The sequence below is a fragment of the Pholis gunnellus genome (assembly GCF_910591455.1).
Source record: "Pholis gunnellus genome assembly, chromosome: 10".
Taxonomy (NCBI): domain Eukaryota; kingdom Metazoa; phylum Chordata; class Actinopteri; order Perciformes; family Pholidae; genus Pholis; species Pholis gunnellus.
In genome coordinates, this window is record NC_136537.1 from 12601462 (window position 1) to 12620617 (window position 19156).

At 41.2% G+C, this 19156-nt stretch overlaps 4 protein-coding genes across 5 annotated transcripts; 3 read left to right on the top strand and 1 right to left on the bottom strand.

Moving 5' to 3' along the window:
• Window positions 1-252: 252 nt before the first annotated feature.
• Window positions 253-4443, top strand: tmco6 (transmembrane and coiled-coil domains 6). Its single transcript, XM_079167149.1, has 13 exons — window positions 253-462; window positions 1093-1199; window positions 1278-1390; window positions 1492-1675; window positions 1775-1879; window positions 1998-2089; window positions 2208-2324; window positions 2451-2565; window positions 2799-2979; window positions 3183-3277; window positions 3424-3591; window positions 3721-3855; window positions 3936-4443. The coding sequence occupies exons 1-13, from the start codon at window positions 372-374 to the stop codon at window positions 3954-3956; spliced, it is 1524 nt and encodes a 507-aa protein (XP_079023275.1). The 5' UTR covers window positions 253-371; the 3' UTR covers window positions 3957-4443.
• Window positions 4444-5039: 596 nt separating this feature from the next.
• LOC306702195 (uncharacterized protein) lies at window positions 5040-14790 on the top strand. 2 transcript variants are annotated; one of them, XR_013767255.1, is made up of 8 exons: window positions 5040-5093; window positions 5241-5379; window positions 5508-5618; window positions 6058-6114; window positions 6215-6352; window positions 6441-6554; window positions 6719-8224; window positions 14728-14790. XR_013767255.1 is itself a non-coding variant. In XM_079167751.1 (7 exons), exons 2-7 carry the CDS (start codon window positions 5248-5250, stop codon window positions 6767-6769), a joined length of 603 nt encoding a protein of 200 aa, XP_079023877.1. In that variant the 5' UTR covers window positions 5040-5093; window positions 5241-5247; the 3' UTR covers window positions 6770-8278. The 2 variants fall into 2 exon arrangements, 1 of the variants encoding a protein (XP_079023877.1); XM_079167751.1 differs by lacking the exon at window positions 14728-14790 and having other exon boundaries at window positions 6719-8278.
• Window positions 11569-14782, top strand: LOC306702194 (membrane-spanning 4-domains subfamily A member 4A-like). Its single transcript, XM_079167750.1, has 7 exons — window positions 11569-11622; window positions 11770-11908; window positions 12037-12147; window positions 12586-12642; window positions 12743-12880; window positions 12969-13082; window positions 13247-14782. The coding sequence occupies exons 2-7, from the start codon at window positions 11777-11779 to the stop codon at window positions 13295-13297; spliced, it is 603 nt and encodes a 200-aa protein (XP_079023876.1). The 5' UTR covers window positions 11569-11622; window positions 11770-11776; the 3' UTR covers window positions 13298-14782.
• A 697-nt stretch (window positions 14791-15487) lies between the features above and the next one.
• On the bottom strand, window positions 15488-18233 carry aldob (aldolase b, fructose-bisphosphate). Its single transcript, XM_079167872.1, has 9 exons — window positions 18143-18233; window positions 17449-17561; window positions 17138-17349; window positions 16981-17035; window positions 16705-16865; window positions 16530-16613; window positions 16262-16436; window positions 15965-16164; window positions 15488-15722 (listed from the first exon to the last, which is right to left on the bottom strand). The coding sequence occupies exons 2-9, from the start codon at window positions 17558-17560 to the stop codon at window positions 15627-15629; spliced, it is 1095 nt and encodes a 364-aa protein (XP_079023998.1). The 5' UTR covers window position 17561; window positions 18143-18233; the 3' UTR covers window positions 15488-15626.
• Between the last annotated feature and the right edge of the window lie 923 nt (window positions 18234-19156).

A 19156-nucleotide genomic window follows, 5' to 3' on the forward strand; every position in this document is an offset into this window, starting at 1 on the left:
TGCGCATGTGTTATACCCATAACTGGTTAAACTGCACTCTAGCGCCATCTGCTGTGACACTCCATCGCAGCTCCAGTTACACACACTGCGCATGCGTCATACCCCATAACTGGTTGAACTGCACTCTAGCGCCATCTGCTGTGACACTCCAACATCGCAGCTCCAGTTACACACACTGCGCATGCGTCATACCCCATAACGGGTTGAACTGCACTCTAGCGCCATCTGCTGTGACACTCCAACATCGCAGCTCCTTGGTCATATACCTAACAACGTTAGCTTCATTCAATAGCACTGGTTTTTAGCAAAGATCTTACATTTATTTCAGAACTCCTTTTTTATGCCACGTCATTGACCTTTAAGATAACAAAATGTGGCGGTTAAACAAAGTTCGCCACAAAGCTGGTCGACAAGGCGACAGTTTGGAGGAGCTCAAGTTAAAGAGGCGAGAGCATGAGAAAGGTGAGTGTTAAAAAGCGTTATGTTAAAGTTATCACGTATAACGTTATAGTTTTCTAACGTTTGTGTAACGTTAATGTTAACTTATCGGTTAGTTAACAAGCTAAGATAGCCTGCATTGAAACTACATTTACGTTAACTTAAGTCTTCCCGTAGAAAAGGCTGTAACAGTTAACGTCAATGTAACAAAATAATATGCAAAGTTCACCTCACCTTGAGTTTATATTCTATAGCTAAAGCAGTGTTATATCATAGTATAGACGTCACATGATTTGAACGTGTATAGATATGGTTCAGATAAACCTGTATATCAACATAAACCATGAATTTAACCCAGAGACTCATTCAGTACAGAGATATGGACCATGTGGGAGCATTTATTTCACAGTCTTCAAGTCAGGAAGACAACACAATATCTAATACATAGAGGACACAAATACAAATGGATGTCTAGTCATCATGTTAACATTACATCTGTAACTAAAGTCCTCCAGCTACTGTGACATCCGTACAGTGTTATTCATCAACCACAGGCTATTTGACAGATGAATGGCTTAAGTATGATATGACATCTCTCTCCCAGGTGACTGAAGCAGAAGTGATTTTTTTTTTTGTCTATGTTCAATGTTGTAGCACTGAGACGAGCCCGCAGAGACCGACAGCTTGTGAGCAAGAGACTCCTGCTCAATGACGACGAGGACCAGCCAGAGGCCGCCATGGACACCCACCCGGGAGAGCAGGTGAGGCAGACGACCACGGTGCTGTGCTTTTGGTGGGTCAAGTCAAACCTACCGTCTGAATCTGCTCCCCGTTTACAGGACGTGGTCAGTCTGTTCCTCAAACTTCAACCCAGTGGGCCAGGCAGGGAGGCCCACCTCAAAGCTTTGAGTAAAGTGCTCCGCGACCCATCGGCACAGCTCACCTTCATCAAGTACGGTGGTCCCTTTTGCAGCCGCATCAAACGCGATATTAAATGACATTGTTGACATTATGTTTCTCATGCGTCTGTGTGATAATGTGTCCTCCATGTAGGCAGGAGAACAGCATGCATCTTCTGGTTGGTCTCCTCACTGGCTCTGACGCTACTTGCCGTCTGCAGGCTGTCCGGTGCCTTCATGAGCTCTCTCACTCTCCCCACACCAACGTGTCACCGGCCTGTCTGCCTGCCACCCCCTACCTGCTCACCTACCTGTCTGGCCAGAGCACCAAGTTCACCGTGAGTACCCTCTCTCATACCAGGCGAAGTGTAATATTATCACCTAACTATGCAGGGGGGGGTTTAACTTTCCATGTGTGTACGTTCATGTGTACACAGGAGCTGTGTCTGTACACGCTCGGTAATTTATGCCCAGACAGCGACGTTGTAAAAGAGAAGCTCCTGGCCCAGGGAATCATCCCAGCTCTGGCCAACTGTCTAGAGGTAAACTCAGAAACTAAATCCAAATCTAATTTCTACCATCGCTCTGAACAGGTGCCACTCAATGTAGTAATGTAAACAAATATAGCAACGTTAAGATATTGTCTGTGTGTCTGTCCAGAACCAGAGACATAACCTGGCGGTGGTGGAAGCTGTGGGATTCACCCTCTCTCAGTTTCTCCAGGCTAAAGATGCAGCAGAGAATATAATCCTGTAATGACACACCAGTTTATCTCTCTACTCTCTTTATGGCATGTTCTCTCAGAAAATGATGCATTGCTTATGATAAACACTTGTCCGCATGCATGATAGTCTTCCTCTGTGTCTGCAGGGCGGTCCTTGCTTCCAGCTTGCCCTCAAGCTTGTTATCAGTCTTGACTCCTGACCCAAAGTTTGGCCTGGCACCAGCCATCGAGTGTGCGTGGTGTCTGCACTACCTCACATGCAGGTGAGAGAGAGAGAGAGAGAGAGAGAGAGAAGTGTCAACAGTCTCTTATACAGTATATAGTCAGTTGTCATTATATGTAATAAGAGTGATGATCTGTCTCTCTTCTGCCTTTATGTCGCTCGATAGCATGAAGGACAACAGAGTGCTGTTGGCTCATGGGGCCTTGCTGCAGTGCAGTTCCCTGTTAGTGTCACTAGGTGGTGCTGTGGCTGAAGGAAACAAAGAAGAAGGACTGGAGCTGGTAAGGAAATGAATGGACTGAATACATATTTCTTCATGGTTGTTTTTTTTTTAAGGCTCTTGTTTTTGTCTGTATACTTTGTTCTGATTTTAAATTCTCAGACCATGAAATGTGTGTGTATGTGTGTGTGTTAGATTTACTTCACACTTGGTGACACATTCAATATTAATACACTTTTGAAGAAGTGTGCAACTTTTTTGCTGACATGGAGATTTTCAATTCCTCCTCTCCAGTTCATCTGTCCCCTGCTGAGGTGCGTAGGAAACCTTCTGTCCTCCTGTCCAGTGACAGACCTGAGCACTCACGTGGGTGACGTTCGTCTCGTGGTGGCTCTATGTGCACTTCTTCAGGCCTACCTGCAGACCCAGCCGGCGTTGGCTAGAGAGAGTGCCTGGGTCCTCAACAACCTCACAGGTTTGAACAGTCTGTCGTAGTCACACCTCATTGCTGCTGACTCTCAAACACATCTGTCTGCACTGATTCTGCCCTTTAAACAAGTCTGTAAACGCTTTAGATCTAAAGGCTGAAGGAACCTTGTGTACTATGATGATTGTTATGTTTATTAGGAGTTCATATGTGTAATGAAGTTTGCTCCAATGCATTTTCCCTCTCTGCAGCTCACTCCAGTGCTTCCTGCTCCGCTCTGCTGACTCTCAACTTGGTCCCTGGACTGATCAAGCTCCTCCCCTTTTCTCAAGGCATCAACACCATGGTCTGTGCAAGCTAGAGCCAAACTTTGATATTTCATAGAATATTATGTCATCGTATCACTTGATGATGAACAATGTGTTTATTTCTTTGAGTCCCTCATTTCTCACACACTCTATCTTACTCCCTTTTTTGTTGTATTCTTGTTAGATCCTGAGGATTCTTGCAAATATTGCCCACAAGAAAAAGGAGTTCTGTGCTCAGCTGGCCCATCGTGGATTGCTGTCTGCACTCTGTGCCACACTGAAAATGGCCGACCAAGAGATGGTGACCTTGAGTATGGAGGTCCTTTACATGCTGGTAGTTAGTGGTCCACAGGTAACTTGCCCAGTAGGGATAACCAAACCAGACAATGAATAGCTGCTGTAGTTCTGACAGCTTTAACCCAAGTTATTCCTTCCCTTAAGGTGGCAGACAGCTTTAACCCAAGTTATTCCTTCCCTTAAGGTGGCAGGGGAGTTTGTGAGGCAAGGCGGCCTTTCACTGTTAGAAGCCATTCAGTACAGCAGTGAAGGAGAGATTAGAGGAAGAGCAACACATCTCCTAGAGGACCACCTGCTGTCCTACTCATCTTACTGCTCGGTAAACACTGTGTTCTGTTTGTTCAATTTGTAATAATTCAGATTTTTAGAAACTGACGGATATCAACTGTTTTGCTGCAGGACAACAACCCACGTTCTTGAGGCAACAGGGAGGCATCAAATGTGTCACCGCTACCATGAGGACACACTTGAGAGGACAGGACTGCTTGTTTACTTCTTGCAATCTGTAATAATAATAATGCACAAACAATGTTGTTGAATTAATTTTAATACCGGTCGACTGTAATCTACTGGTATCTCCAGTGTTCTTATGAATGGTATTTTAATGTATGTAAAGATGAAATATTTTTTTAATACCTGAGACTTTTTGACTGTTGCATATTGTGCCACCGTCACTTGAGAGACAGAATAAGACTGTTGTATTTTTGCTCATCAAAGTGTCTCGTGTGAAACTGGAACACCTAATGTCTGTACAGAGGATGGTTTATACGACCGACTGTCGGTAGAATCAGGGTGCTGCACCCTTGTTTGGGTTTTGTGATGGTGGCCGATTTTAGAATTATCGTGCTTTTTGAGCCAATAATGCATTGTCAGTGAAAACTGTACCTTCATGAAATAAATACGAAATGAATATCAACTTCGCTACATGTTTGAGTCAAATATTCTCTAGATAATATCAATATTTAAGTTTAATTTGTTTTTGGTTGATGTATAGACTGCAGTCCTCAGATTAAATCTACCTTTCCACTGGTGATATCAAGACTCTAATTGGAGTTTTTGCAGGTCGATGTGAACAGAAGTAGGGCTGCAACTAATTGTCATTAATTCATCTGCTGATTATTTTCTAAATTAACTGATTATAATGATAAATTGTCAATAAAATTGCCGGTTATTCTGCAGATTGATTTAATAAGACTAATTGTCTCAGCTCTAGACAGAAGTTTGTTATAGTCAAACATAAGAAGCATTAAGACCTGCGAGCATTGATCAGAATAATATTTAAATGCAGTCACTGTAGTAGCAGCTTTTATACGGCTCTCGGGTCTCAGCTGGGATAACAAAACATTAAAACATGTCAAACATCGAAACAGGAATATTGTCGTCTTGCTGGCCCTTGGGTGTGCACACAGATCTCAGTGGGGGTGAACATTGAGGAACGGCTCCTCCCTTTAATGAAAAAAAGGAAGTCTCAAATTTCCCCCACTTCCTCTTTCCACCCACAACCTTCCCCTCCCGTTATCTTTCCCACTGCTTCTCTGCAAGAAAAACTAAAACAAGGTGCGTCACTGCATGTTTTTGTACATATTGTGTATTCTTTAGGACTGTTTTTACAATCTTGCATTTCTGCCTCTGTAAATTTGTTTGTAATGGAGAGAATACATCTGGTTTGATTCATTGTTTTTCTTCTCCTACAACTTAACACAGTGTGGCAATGGAGGAAACTGAGTCAACAACTCAAGACAGAACAACAGGACAGGATGGAAGTCACGCGGCAGACCACACGCTGCTGATGTCCAGCAAACCTCTGCATCGCTTCATCCAAAAAGAGCCCAAAAGTCTCGGGGTAACACATTAGACAATCCAGCAATAACAGAAATTCTGTTATATGAACTTAGATGTTTACGCAAAGAGCAGCTGCAAAGTGTTATTCTACCCGAGGTACTTAAATCCATCCCTCCCTCTCCTCCTCAGATCGTCATTCTCATCTTTGGCTGTGCAGAGATACTGATGGGATTTGTGCTGGCCCAAGCAGGAGATCACACTTCTTATGTAATCTACATCCCCCTCTGGCAGGGAGCGCTGGTACATAACATTTGGCACATGTGCTTCTCTTTAAAATGACAATATATAGCATCACAGTGGCTCCTTAAAGCCCCTGAAAACGTGGTTTCAAAAGTTACAGGTTTAACATTTTGGGAAATATGCTCGGTCGCTTTCTTTCAGAATGTTTCTCTTTCTTCCCTTTTTCCCACTTTTTTGCCGAGTTCGATAAGGAGATTAATATCATTCTCTCATCCAACTTGGCAAAACAAGGTATATCTTTGTTAAATAGCTCAAATAAAAGTTGCTTTAAACTTTCTACTCCAGTTCAGATGAGCTTTGATTACTTCCCCAGTTACCATGAAAATAAAAATGACATGTGAGCAGAGCTTAAAAAGCCTTATACAATCATCAACACACTTTGAGTGAATGGCAAAGGAAAAATGATGTGATTATAATTTTTTGGGTTGTTTGTTTGAAGTTTCTTGCCTGTGGAAGCCTGTCCATCTACACTGAGATACATCCGTCCAAGAAGATGGTAGGTATATTGTGATTGTATGATGTAGTTTTAGTGTTTAACTTTACCTCTCTTTCTTTCTTAATAACTCAACTAATCGTGTTAAACGTATCTTTCCCAGGTGACCATATGTTTGGCTATGTATGTGGTTTCACTTTTGGGAGTTGTGGTCTCTGTTTCCTACCGGATAATCTGCTTCCTCCATATTATGTTCTTGAGGTACGGATACTATCGGGCCAACCGGAGCAATACCAGTGCGGTGAGTTACAGCACATATGTTTTAGGCTAAATGGACACATTTTCACAGTGTAAGAATAACTTTCTCTTCCACTTTCCTCTGGCTTTAGAAGCAGCTTCTTGGTGTTGAAGGCATACTGTTCACTTCCTCTCTGTGTGTGTCCGTGCTTCTCATCTTCTTGTGTGCTGTTGCGGGGTTAGCTCTGAAATCCACATCCACCCAGGTAAAACATTCTCATTGTTACTTCATCTTAAACAAGCCTTTTCCACAAACATATCTACCTACATCTGATGAATAATGTTACTCACCAGCTGTGTGTCTGTCATCATGTTATTGCCTTCTTGTTGTCCTCTTCCCTAACACAGACCACCTCTTTATCTTCAACAGATTATTGTCCAGCACATACCGCTTCCACCGAGCAACACAACATCAAACTAATCTCAACCTTTTTAAGGTATTCTTCTGTAGTAACTATCACTGGTTGTCCTGCAGCACAGCTACCCTGTGAACATGTCATCATTCTGTACAGAATATCACACGTACACCACCTAGTGGCCTGTAAGGTTTAGCTGCAACCTTTTTTAGTTACCTACATCTACACCAAGCTTCACTCTACAAAATGTGTAGCTGCAGTAAAGAATGCATTACTTAACCACTTTGTTTTGCTTTTGGTGAAGCTTGTTTCAGATTCAAAGTGATTCTTGTTGTCGTAAAGGAGAAGAAATATTTGACATGCACTTAACATATAACACATGTACTTACTGTGTGGGTCCTATAGTAGTAAACACGGACAGGTCTTTTATACTTTTACTGATATCTATCAATTAGGTCAACTGCTTTCTCTCTATGATAATATGATGTCACCTAACAACACTGGTCAGGGTTTAACATTAAAGGGTTTTTTCACTTGCCCAAAGTCCCTAAAACAAACTATATTAGTTATTATTGGTTATCAAATAACAACAAAGACCTAAGTTATTTGTTGTGTTTAATCTTTATTTAAGTAAATGAATATTGAGTTTCTCTCACATCTTCTAACGCCACCCAACTAAACTCCTGTTTCAAGGATGTATTGTATGTCCCAATATATAATGTGTCAAATGCAGTATGCCAGAAATACCTGCATGTTCTACTGCATCAGGTGGCATTTTGCAGTATGCAAGCCACACAATCCTCTACACACTGGATATATCAGCAAGAGGATCAAAGTTCAAGGTGCCATGTTATGACAAAGTAATATGTCCAAATTAAATGCACACTGGATGCAGCAGTATATACTTTGTAAGGGCAGCTGCAGTATGTACTAAAAGGAAAAGGAAAAAGGAAGTCTTTGTCTTTAGCCACCAATTACTCACGAATGCCCGATCGGTACTGTGAATGTGCAACTCTCAACAAAGAGGCGAGAAACAATGCGTTTCATTTTCTTTTTACTACTTGTCTGAGTTTGAGAAATTGAGTTGCTAAATTGACTAGCGTGAAACAATCATTATGTCATCAATATGTGTGATCATTGTCTACGTTAGCTGCATTATTACAGTTTGTGTATTATATGGTCATTGAAGCTTCTGATAATCAATGTGAATTTCTATATGCACTTAGCTGCAGATATTTGACAGATGAGTGGGCAGATGTGGGCTCTGTGTTCTGGCTACAGGACAACGTATATGTGATTGCAACTTAAGATTTACAGTATATTTGCCTACATTTGGCTTGTAATATCCTTACAGACATCGATCCAGCATATTTTTCAAAGCGTATGTCTTAATGTGTATGGTGATATACTGTATGTTCATCTACATGACTGTGATACAAAGAGCCTGCAGCAAAACCTGTTGCCACCTTTTGCCTGTGAATGTGTGCAAAATACAGATTTAGATTTAGCTTGTTTATCAGGTGCAATACATGTAATGTATATTGTCTTTGTTAAATAAACAATAAAATTATCAAATAAAACGATATTCAGATTGATCATATTATACACATACTGTATACCAGAGGTCTTCAACAGAGGGTCCGCGACCCCTAGAGGGTCCGTGGAGGTACTGCAGGGGGTCCGCAAACGTTTTGGTTGATTTACTGTTTATTTTTTTGCCAAACATGAATCTGTCCATTATTTTAATAGTTCAGTATTGTATGCAAGATAACAGGTATGTTTATGCATGGCAGTGGCACTAATAGGCCATCACTCATTCTCGTTTCCACATTTATGTTTAAAATGAAAACGTCAATTTCAGTGGCGGGCCGTGCATTTTATACCTGGGCCTTCTGTGCTGTCCAACTACAGTTGAACAGCTACGGTGCAGACACATGAATCCGTGCATGACGGGACGCTGCGTCATTAACGGACAATGCATAGTCAAATCAACGTAATTAACACAATGACAACCACAAAGTCATAAGAACCAGTCACATATATTCATATGACAACAAAGCATGACACATCAATGCAGCAGACCTGCAGCGGATCCACGCATTCCACCACAAAAGAGCACGAGCCATTCAAATATTGTTACTGCAGGTGTAAAATACAAACGCAGTTTGTCACTTACCGAATGCTGTCCATCCTCCTTTCTTTGTTGACAAAGAGTTTAATCCCAGTACATCGTTTCAGTTCCAGTAAGAAGTCCTTCTCGATTCATGGACGAATCGACCACGACCGGCCACTACCGCCGACCACGGCCGCCGGCTCCCGGCCGTGGACCGACCTGTTGTGGAGCTCCGTTTCCCTGCGAACGTGTTCGTTGATCTGTAGATCCACTCGGGTTTCTCCAAAAGTTTTCAAAAGCACCGTAGTGTCCTGCCGTGCTATGGTGTCCTCAGGTTAGCGTAGCATAGCTCCAAACACCAAGATGCTCAGTTAAAATGAAACACATTCCCAGCCATAAAATGTGCGACGCTGTCAGCCAGGAACACCGTTCATAAAAATAAATAAACTACACCAAGCAAAACCCTAAACATTTTATAATTTCTTCCATATCTTTCAATTTGAACTCTTACTACTCCAACTCATTTCTGCCAGCTTCCTTAAATTTCACTATAGTCACGCGCTGGCCCACTGACCAATCACAGCGCACCTTAATGCAGACGTACTTAGCAGGTACCTCGGTAGCAGTCGCACGTCAAAGAATACGCCCAACATGTCAAACTAAAGATCTGATTGGTTGAAGACTATGACAATCAACAATGTCGTCCCCATTTACTTAAACTGCAAAGTCTACCTAGAGGACCTCGCGCCTCTCTCCTTACATAGAGACATAGGGGCTGAATCTGATTGGATAAAAGCTCTCCTTAAAACAAGCTGTGCTGGAAGCAGAGCAACAGAGGAAGACAGGAGCTGTGCAATGAGAAAATAAGCTAATTGGAAAAAAAAATTATAATACATGTAGTGTATTTGTGAAAAATTATTAAATTATAAAATAGCTATAACTTTGTGATTCTGTTTAGGCCAGCAGAGAAGGCGTAGCTGGCCCTGACGGCCCACCACTGGTCATGATTATCATGCAATTGACAGACAATGTTGATATTGGCATTGGTATCAGCTGACAAGGTATGTTTCTAAATGGCAGTGGCACGGCCACCCTGCTCACTGTACCTTGCACATGTTTAAAATAAAAACATGAATATATGAACCTGTGTATTATTTGAATATCTTAGTATTGAATGCACAATAAAGAGGTATGTTTATACATGGCACTAGGCCCAGTTTAATATAAAACACAATGTTTTACAATATATATAGTCGGGGGTTCCTGCTCCATCTCTCTATCAGTTTGTGGGTCCTTGGCCTGAAAGACGTTGAAGACCCCCGTCCTAGAGGACCACCTGCTGTCCTACTCATCTTACTGCTCGGTAAACACTGTGTTCTGTTTGTTCAATTTGTAATAATTCAGATTTTTAGAAACTGACGGATATCAACTGTTTTGCTGCAGGACAACAACCCACGTTCTTGAGGCAACAGGGAGGCATCAAATGTGTCACCGCTACCATGAGGACACACTTGAGAGGACAGGACTGCTTGTTTACTTCTTGCAATCTGTAATAATAATAATGCACAAACAATGTTGTTGAGTTAATTTTAATACCGGTCGACTGTAATCTACTGGTATCTCCAGTGTTCTTATGAATGGTATTTTAATGTATGTAAAGATGAAATATTTGTTTAATACCTGAGACTTTTTGACTGTTGCATATTGTGCCACCGTCACTTGAGAGACAGAATAAGACTGTTGTATTTTTGCTCATCAAAGTGTCTCGTGTGAAACTGGAACACCTAATGTCTGTACAGAGGATGGTTTATATGACCGACTGTCGGTAGAATCAGGGTGCTGCACCCTTGTTTTGGTTTTGTGATGGTGGCCGATTTCAGAACTTTCGTGCTTTTTGTACCTATAATGCATTGTCAGTGAAAACTGTACCATCATGAAATAAATACGAAATGAATATCAACTTCACTACATGTTTGAGATTCAAGTTTTTGAGAGTCAAATATTCTCTGGATAACAATATTTAAGTTGAATTTGTTTTGGTTTATGGAGGAAGTTAAGTTAATTAGAAATAAAGAATGATAATGAGGACAACAATAATAATCAGCATTGGGGTCATTGCTCCAGATCAATCTCTTCCTCTCTCTTTCTCTCGTTATCCCAGCTGAGACCCGAGAGCCGTATAAAAGCTGCTACTATAGTGACTGCATTTAAATATTATTCTGATCAATGCTCGCAGGTCGTAATGCTTCTTATGTTTGATTATAACACACTTCTATCTAGAGCTGAGACAATTAGTCTCTTAACTTATTAAATCAATCTGCAGAAAAATTATTTTGACAATTTAACATTATAATCCGTTAATTTAGAAAATAATCAGCAGATTGATTTATAATGACATAATTAGTGGCAGCCCTACTTCTGTCCACATCGACCTGCAAAAACTCTGATTAGATTCTTGATATCACCAGTGGAAAGGTAGATTTAATCTGAGGACTGCAGTCTATACATCAATATTTCAGATCTACTTATCACTGTGTATAAATATATATATATATATATATATATATATATATATATATTTATCTACAAAACATAAAACATATCAAACATCGAAACAGGAATATTGTCGTCTTGCTGGCCCTTGGGTGTGCACACAGATCTCAGTGGGGGTGAACATTGAGGAACGGCTCCTCCCTTTAATGACAAAAAGGAAGTCTCAAATTTCCCCCACTTCCTCTTTCCACCCACAACCTTCCCCTCCCGTTATCTTTCCCACTGCTTCTCTGCAAGAAAAACTAAAACAAGGTGCGTCACTGCATGTTTTTGTACATATTGTGTATTCTTTGGGACTGTTTTTACAATCTTGCATTTCTGCCTCTGTAAATTTGTTTGTAATGGAGAGAATACATCTGGTTTGATTCATTGTTTTTCTTCTCCTACAACCTAACACAGTGTGGCAATGGAGGAAACTGAGTCAACAACTCAAGACAGAACAACAGGACAGGATGGAAGTCACGCGGCAGACCACACGCTGCTGATGTCCAGCAAACCTCTGCATCGCTTCATCCAAAAGGAGCCCAAAAGTCTCGGGGTAACACATTAGACAATCCAGCAATAACAGAAATTCTGTTATATGAACTTAGATGTTTACGCAAAGAGCAGCTGCAAAGTGTTATTCTACCCGAGGTACTTAAATCCATCCCTCCCTCTCCTCCTCAGATCGTCATTCTCATCTTTGGCTGTGCAGAGATACTGATGGGATTTGTGCTGGCCCAAGCAGGAGATCACACTTCTTATAAAATCTACATCCCCCTCTGGCAGGGAGCGCTGGTACATAACATTTAGCACATGTGCTTCTCTTTAAAATTACAATATATAGCATCACAGTGGCTCCTTAAAGCCCCTGAAAACATGGTTTCAAAAGTTACAGGTTTAACAATTTGGGAAATATGCTCGGTCGCTTTCTTTCAGAATGTTTCTCTTTCTTCCCTTTTTCCCACTTTTCTGCCGAGTTCGATAAGGAGATTAATATCATTCTCTCATCCAACTTGGCAAAAAAAGGTATATCTTTGTTAAATAGCTCAAATAAAAGTTGCTTTAAACTTTCTACTCCAGTTCAGATGAGCTTTGATTACTTCCCCAGTTACCATGAAATAAAAATGACATGTGAGCAGAGCTTAAAAAGCCTTATACAATCATCAACACACTTTGGGTGAATGACAAAGGAAAAATGATGTGATTATAATTTTTTGGGTTGTTTGTTTGAAGTTTCTTGCCTGTGGAAGCCTGTCCATCTACACTGAGATACATCCGTCCAAGAAGATGGTAGGTATATTGTGATTGTATGATGTAGTTTTAGTGTTTAACTTTACCTCTCTTTCTTTCTTAATAACTCAACTAATCGTGTTGAACGTATCTTTCCCAGGTGACCATATGTTTGGCTATGTATGTGGTTTCACTTTTGGGAGTTGTGGTTTCTGTTCCCTACCGGATAGTCTGCTTCTTCCATATTCAATTCGCGAGGTACAGATACTATTGGGACAACCGGAGCAATACCAATGTGGTGAGTTACAGCACATATGTTTTAGGCTAAATGGACACATTTTCACAGTGTAAGAATAACTTTCTCTTCCACTTTCCTCTGGCTTTAGAAGCAGCTTCTTGGTGTTGAAGGCATACTGTTCACTTCCTCTCTGTGTGTGTCCGTGCTTCTCATCTTCTTGTGTGCTGTTGCGCGAATAGCTCTGAAATCCACATCCACCCAGGTAAAACATTCTCATTGTTACTTCATCTTAAACAAGCCTTTTTCACAAACATATCTACCTACATCTGATGAATAATGTTACTCGCCAGCTGTGTGTCTGTCATCATGTTATTGCCTTCTTGTTGTCCTCTTCCCTAACACAGACCACCTCTTTATCTTCAACAGATTATTGTCCAGCACATACCGCTTCCACCGAGCAACACAACATCAAACTAATCTCAACCTTTTTAAGGTATTCTTCTGTAGTAACTATCACTGGTTGTCCTGCAGCACAGCTACCCTGTGAACATGTCATCATTCTGTACAGAATATCACACGTACACCACCTAGTGGCCTGTAAGGTTTAGCTGCAACCTTTTTTAGTTACCTACATCTACACCAAGCTTCACTCTACAGAATGTGTAGCTGCAGTAAAGAATGCATTACTTAACCACTTTATTTTGCTTTTGGTGAAGCTTGTTTCAGATTCAAAGTGATTCTTGTTGTCGTAAAGGAGAAGAAATATTTGACATGCACTTAACATATAACACATGTACTTACTGTGTGGGTCCTATAGTAGTAAACACGGACAGGTCTTTTATACTTTTACTGATATCTATCAATTAGGTCAACTGCTTTCTCTCTATGATAATATGATGTCACCTAACAACACTGGTCAGGGTTTAACATTAAAGGGTTTTTTCACTTGCCCAAAGTCCATTTTTTACTTTTCCCTAAACAAACTATATTAGTTATTGGTTATCAAATAACAACAAAGACCTAAGTTATTTGTTGTGTTTAATCTTTGTTTCAATAAATTAATATTGAGTTTCTCTCACATCTTCTAACGCCACCCAACTAAACTCCTGTTTCAAGGATGTATTGTATGTCCCAATATATAATGTGTCAAATGCAGTATGCCAGAAATACCTGCATGTTCTACTGCATCAGGTGGCATTTTGCAGTATGCAAGCCACACAATCCTCTACAGACTGGATATATCAGCAAGAGGATCAAAGTTCAAGGTGCCATGTTATGACAAAGTAATATGTCCAAATTAAATGCCTACTGGATGCAGCAGTATATACTTTGTAAGGGCAGCTGCAGTATGTACGAAAAGGAAAAGGAAAAAGGAAGTCTTTGTCTTTAGCCACCAATTACTCACGAATGCCCGATCGGTACTGTGAATGTGCAACTACTTCCATCCTCTGCTCCGGACAAAACAATGAGTTTAATTTTCTTTTTACTACTTGTCTGATCGCGCAATTGAGTTGCTAAATTGACTAGCGTGAAACAATCATTATGTCATCAATATGTGTGATCATTGTCTACGTTAGCTGCATTATTACAGTTTGTGTATTATATGGTCATTGAAGCTTTTGATAATCAATGTGAATTTCTATATGCACTTAGCTGCAGATATTTGACAGATGAGTGGGCAGATGTGGGCTCTGTGTTTTGGTTACAGGACAACGTATATGTGATTGCAACTTAAGATTTACAGTATATTTGCTTACATTTGGCTTGTAATATCCTTAGATATCCATCCAGCATATTTTTCAAAGCGTATGACTCATGGTGATGTGTTTATCTGTGATATAAAGAGCCTGCAGCAAAACCTGTTGCCTGTGAATGTGTGCAAAACACAGATTTAGATTGTTTATCAGGTGCAATACATGTAATGTATATTGTCTTTTTCAAATAAACAATAAAATGATCAAATAAAACAATGCTCAGATTGATCATGTTATGTATATATCTATATACATAGACTGCACTAACAGATCACCATGAATAGAAGACCGGCTGTCGTAAAATGTTAGATGGACAGCAAGTAATGAATCAAGACCTTTGTTTTAAGTTTGTCAGAATACAATATACTAAGTTAAAGGCCCGACGTCTGTTGGAAAGAAAAGTTATAAAACATGTAATTTAATACCTTGAAAAAACATTTTCATGCTACCGAACTGATCAGAATCAAACCTTAGCTAGTTTATTTTAAAAAGACTAACATGTCAAAGTGCTACTCTAATGTTCTAATCGGGTGTTTAATTTTGGTATTTGAGAAACACTTTTAGATCACTGGACTTTTAATGCCTTCAGTATTTCCCCACGAATATGGTGTGAGCACATTGCCCTCATGTTATGGGTTCGCGTCTCAGCCGTGATTCAAACTAAAGAGGGATCAACTCCTGCTATCAGCTTGGCATAAGGTTGAGGTAAACTTTTATGAGCTTTACAGCCATGCACTACAAGTTATCTGGGTGATGCATTACTTCTTAACTATTAAACCTTCTACCAGACATTTAATCAGTGGCAGCTGAAACTCAATAGCTTTTCTCACAGGTTAGAACAACATCTTTGACACCTCAACAGCCAAAGTCAACAATTTATAGATGAAAACTCAAACACTGCAATGACACGAGCAACATTTTGGTCACTTAATTTATTTCCAGTCATTCCATTGAGTAGAAAAACAGTTCATATTAACGGAAGTCTTCCCCTGGTGTGGGAATCATATTTGGTCCATGTATATTCATTTTATATTTTTTAACGTTCACAGAATTTAATAGACGTAGCTGGCTGTGTACAGAGACTGCATTGAGGCCTGGTCAGCTGAGCTGGAAGGTTTGTACTCGCCTTTGGAAGCCAGGCCATTGATCTGAAGAGAGCAACAAAAAGGGGGAAAAGTTAGGGCAAAGTCAAATCTGAGTGTTAATGATCAGCCTGGGCCACATTATTGCAAGACTGAATGGACAAAAAGCGCTAGAATCAATCATTTACCAGTCAGTATAGAGTTGCGTAGTACACCGCAAGAGCAATTTAATAGTCAGATCCGTGCACAGTCCACAACTACACATCATTTATTATTAGTGATAGCTGTTCATGCCCTCTAAGACGAACCTTGGCTCTGCTGCCGAAAGCTTCCTGTGCAGCTGCCTTATTGGCAGCTTTGCCCTGCCAGGCTGCAAGAGCAGAGGCCTGGAGTGCACGGCCGAAAGAGAAGGTCAGCTTCCAGGGGCGATGGAGGGGCACCTGGTTGATGGCGCTCAGGTTGGTGGAGGCCTCCTCCTCACTCTGGCCTCCAGACAGGAAGCAGATGCCTGGAAAGACACAGAAAGCAGCGTGCCACTGAGAACAGAGTTCTGTGCTTTTCGTAAACTTGCTCGTTGAGGGAAAAGCTGGCCTCATGACACTCACCAGGCACAGAAGCAGGGACGGTGCGCCTCAGAGCGGTCACTGTGGCCATGCCAACCTCCTGAGGGGTGAACTTCTTAGTGCAGGAGTGTCCAGCAGTGACCATGTTGGGCTTCAGCAGAGTGCCCTCCAGGTACACGTGGTGATCAGATAGAGCCTTGTAGACAGCAGCCAGAACCTAAATCATGAAGCGGCAGATTTATTACTACACATGCTTCAAAATATCAACTGCTGGTGGTTTGGCCGACTCTGCCAAAGATCATTAACCAACCTTCTCTGTGACGTACTGGCAGCGCAGCAGGTCGTGGTCTCCGTCAGGCAGGATCTCTGGCTCCACAATAGGCACCAGACCATTCTGGTGGAGAACATAGATGGCAATTTAAAATACATGACTTGCAACTAATATTTTTGAGACTATGACTGTACACACACACACACACACAAACCTGTTGGCAGATACTGGCATATCTGGCGAGGACATTGGCGTTCTCTGCAATGGCGAGAGCTGTTGGGCAGCTTTCTGAGATCTTGAGCACACACCTCCACTTGGCAAAGTCGCAACCGTCCTTCTTGTACTGGGCACAGCGCTCTGAGAGGCCATCGAGACCTGTGGGAAAAACAACAAGCCACAGGATGTTGGCACGCTGTGGTGGTTGTGCTCATTCTGCATCAAGTTACAGTTAAGTCAAGGTTGCCGAAAAAACAACAACATTCGTTTTCACCTTGTGTGGTGGTCTCTCCATCTGTTCCATTAAGCCCAGCTGTGCCTTTGTCCACCTAAAGCAAGAAAATCAAAACATATCCATTAACATACAAGGTTCAACATGTGGAAGACGTGTGCATGCCGCTAGGCTCAATCTGCACTTTTAGGCTCCTCACCTTGATGCCGACAACAATGCCCTTGTCCTTGATGACTTGGGGGAAGAGCTTGCCACTGTCTGCTTTCTGGTACAGTGTCTCATGGAAGAAGATGACCCCACCCACGCAGTTGGCGATTGAGGGGTCAGTGGAGAAGAGGAGGTCACGGAAGTAGCGGCGGTTTTCCTCGCTGTTCTCCACATTGATTTTCTCAAGACGCTTTCCCATGGTTCCTTGAAAGAAGAGGGTAAGGAAATCATTTCAGTTTGCCCACACACACACACACACACACACTTCTCATATAACACAACAACTTGATACTTGAGTCTCACCTGTTGATTCATCTGCTGCCAGGATTCCCTTTCCTGGAGCCACGATCCTCTGAGCAATGTCAGAGAGCTCCTTCTTCAGCGCCTGACTGAGGGATGGGAACTGATGCGTCATCCTAGAGGACAGAAACAAGTTCATTCACAGTTGGTTAGAAACTCTGAAAGACTGAAGTATGAGGAAGATTTTTTTTTGTTCCCCCAATCAAACACAATCAACCCCTCTGGTTGCCTCGGACTTCCTGCTTCTCTTGCATCACCTCTGTAAATATTTGGCCTGCATGGTTGAACTTTGGCCTTCAAACAGATAAGTTCTGCATTCAGTGCATCCTAAATTCGTAATTTACTAAAATGTTGCCTACATGACGTTTTCCAATACTTTCTGCAGAAGACGGGATAATATAAATTGCACAAAATAGGCCTGCAGCATAATATGAAGGCCACGAATTAGAATATAGTTAAATCAACTAGACCGCCTATTTTTAAAGTTCTGCAAAGTTTAGGAGTATTGAAAACGTGCATATTAAAGCCATAACTGCAACATTACTTCCATCGCTGCACACTTGGAAACATGAGGAAACCCGGAGATGCAGAGCAAACTAATCTCTCAGAAACCAGACGAAATCACTTCTCATGAAAACAAGTGGAATCAGCGACAGACACAGAATGCAAAAGCTTAAAACTAGAAAACACGTCTTACTTTGGAGCTTTGTCAAACAGCGAAGTCAACAGAAGTGGCGGCCTGCCAGACAGCAGTAACTCGACTGGTTGAGGAGGCCGAACACTGAGCATAAAGCTGTATTTATTGCCTGTTTGACGCTGCGGAGGAGGCGTTGCTCGTGATGTGGCGGGGCGTGCGTCACCCCGGCAACGCAATTGGCCCGGTCAGACAGACAGGGGCGTAGTTTGCATGATATGTCACCAATGCTCTTTTGTGGACTTTAAGCACACATCAGAACCTGACTGGGCGGATGAGTAAAAAAAAAAAAGATCGGGAACATTGTGTGTCTTCGAAAACAAGATTGTCATGCACGAGCATGGTACAGACCTGAAACGACCCGCCTCCCTTTTTTTTTTTTTTGCTCGATGTACACTTTGAGAAAAAGAGATGTAATAAGAGAAGCCTGCTGCAATGTTGCATTTCAGGTTTCTTTATTTCGTTTTGCTGGTGTAGATCACAACAGCATGTGATACTGTCTGTTTGTGTCATTCGGGAGTATGCAGAAGACATTTCAAATCCCCAAATAGTGGCTGGGATTCATTTAGTTGCGTTAATATGTAGTGTTAAGGTTCCAGATATGCACTTTAATGTCCAAGATACAATTCATAAAGGAACATCTTGTAAAACTTTTTTTCTCATTTGATTAAATTACACCTTCCAAAGTCCTTCACATCATGTATTTATGATATAACAGTGTGCATTTGTTTTTATATTATTTAGGTAAAGACGATCAATCAATTTGTCTTGTTTCCTTGTTTGTTATATTTAAACCTGTGGGAATAAACAGAACTCAAAATGAATGTAATTAGGAAATGCATCTAGTTCTGATCAGGACTGTCCACTTTTCTGGGATGTGGACAGTCTTCAACTTTTATTTGATGTCATTATAATCGGCTCATTTTCAGATAAAGTGTGTAATCACAATAGAATAGGACAAAGCTTCAGCCTAGTTCATTTATTGGACAAAAATATCCCCTTAGTTACAACAGAAAA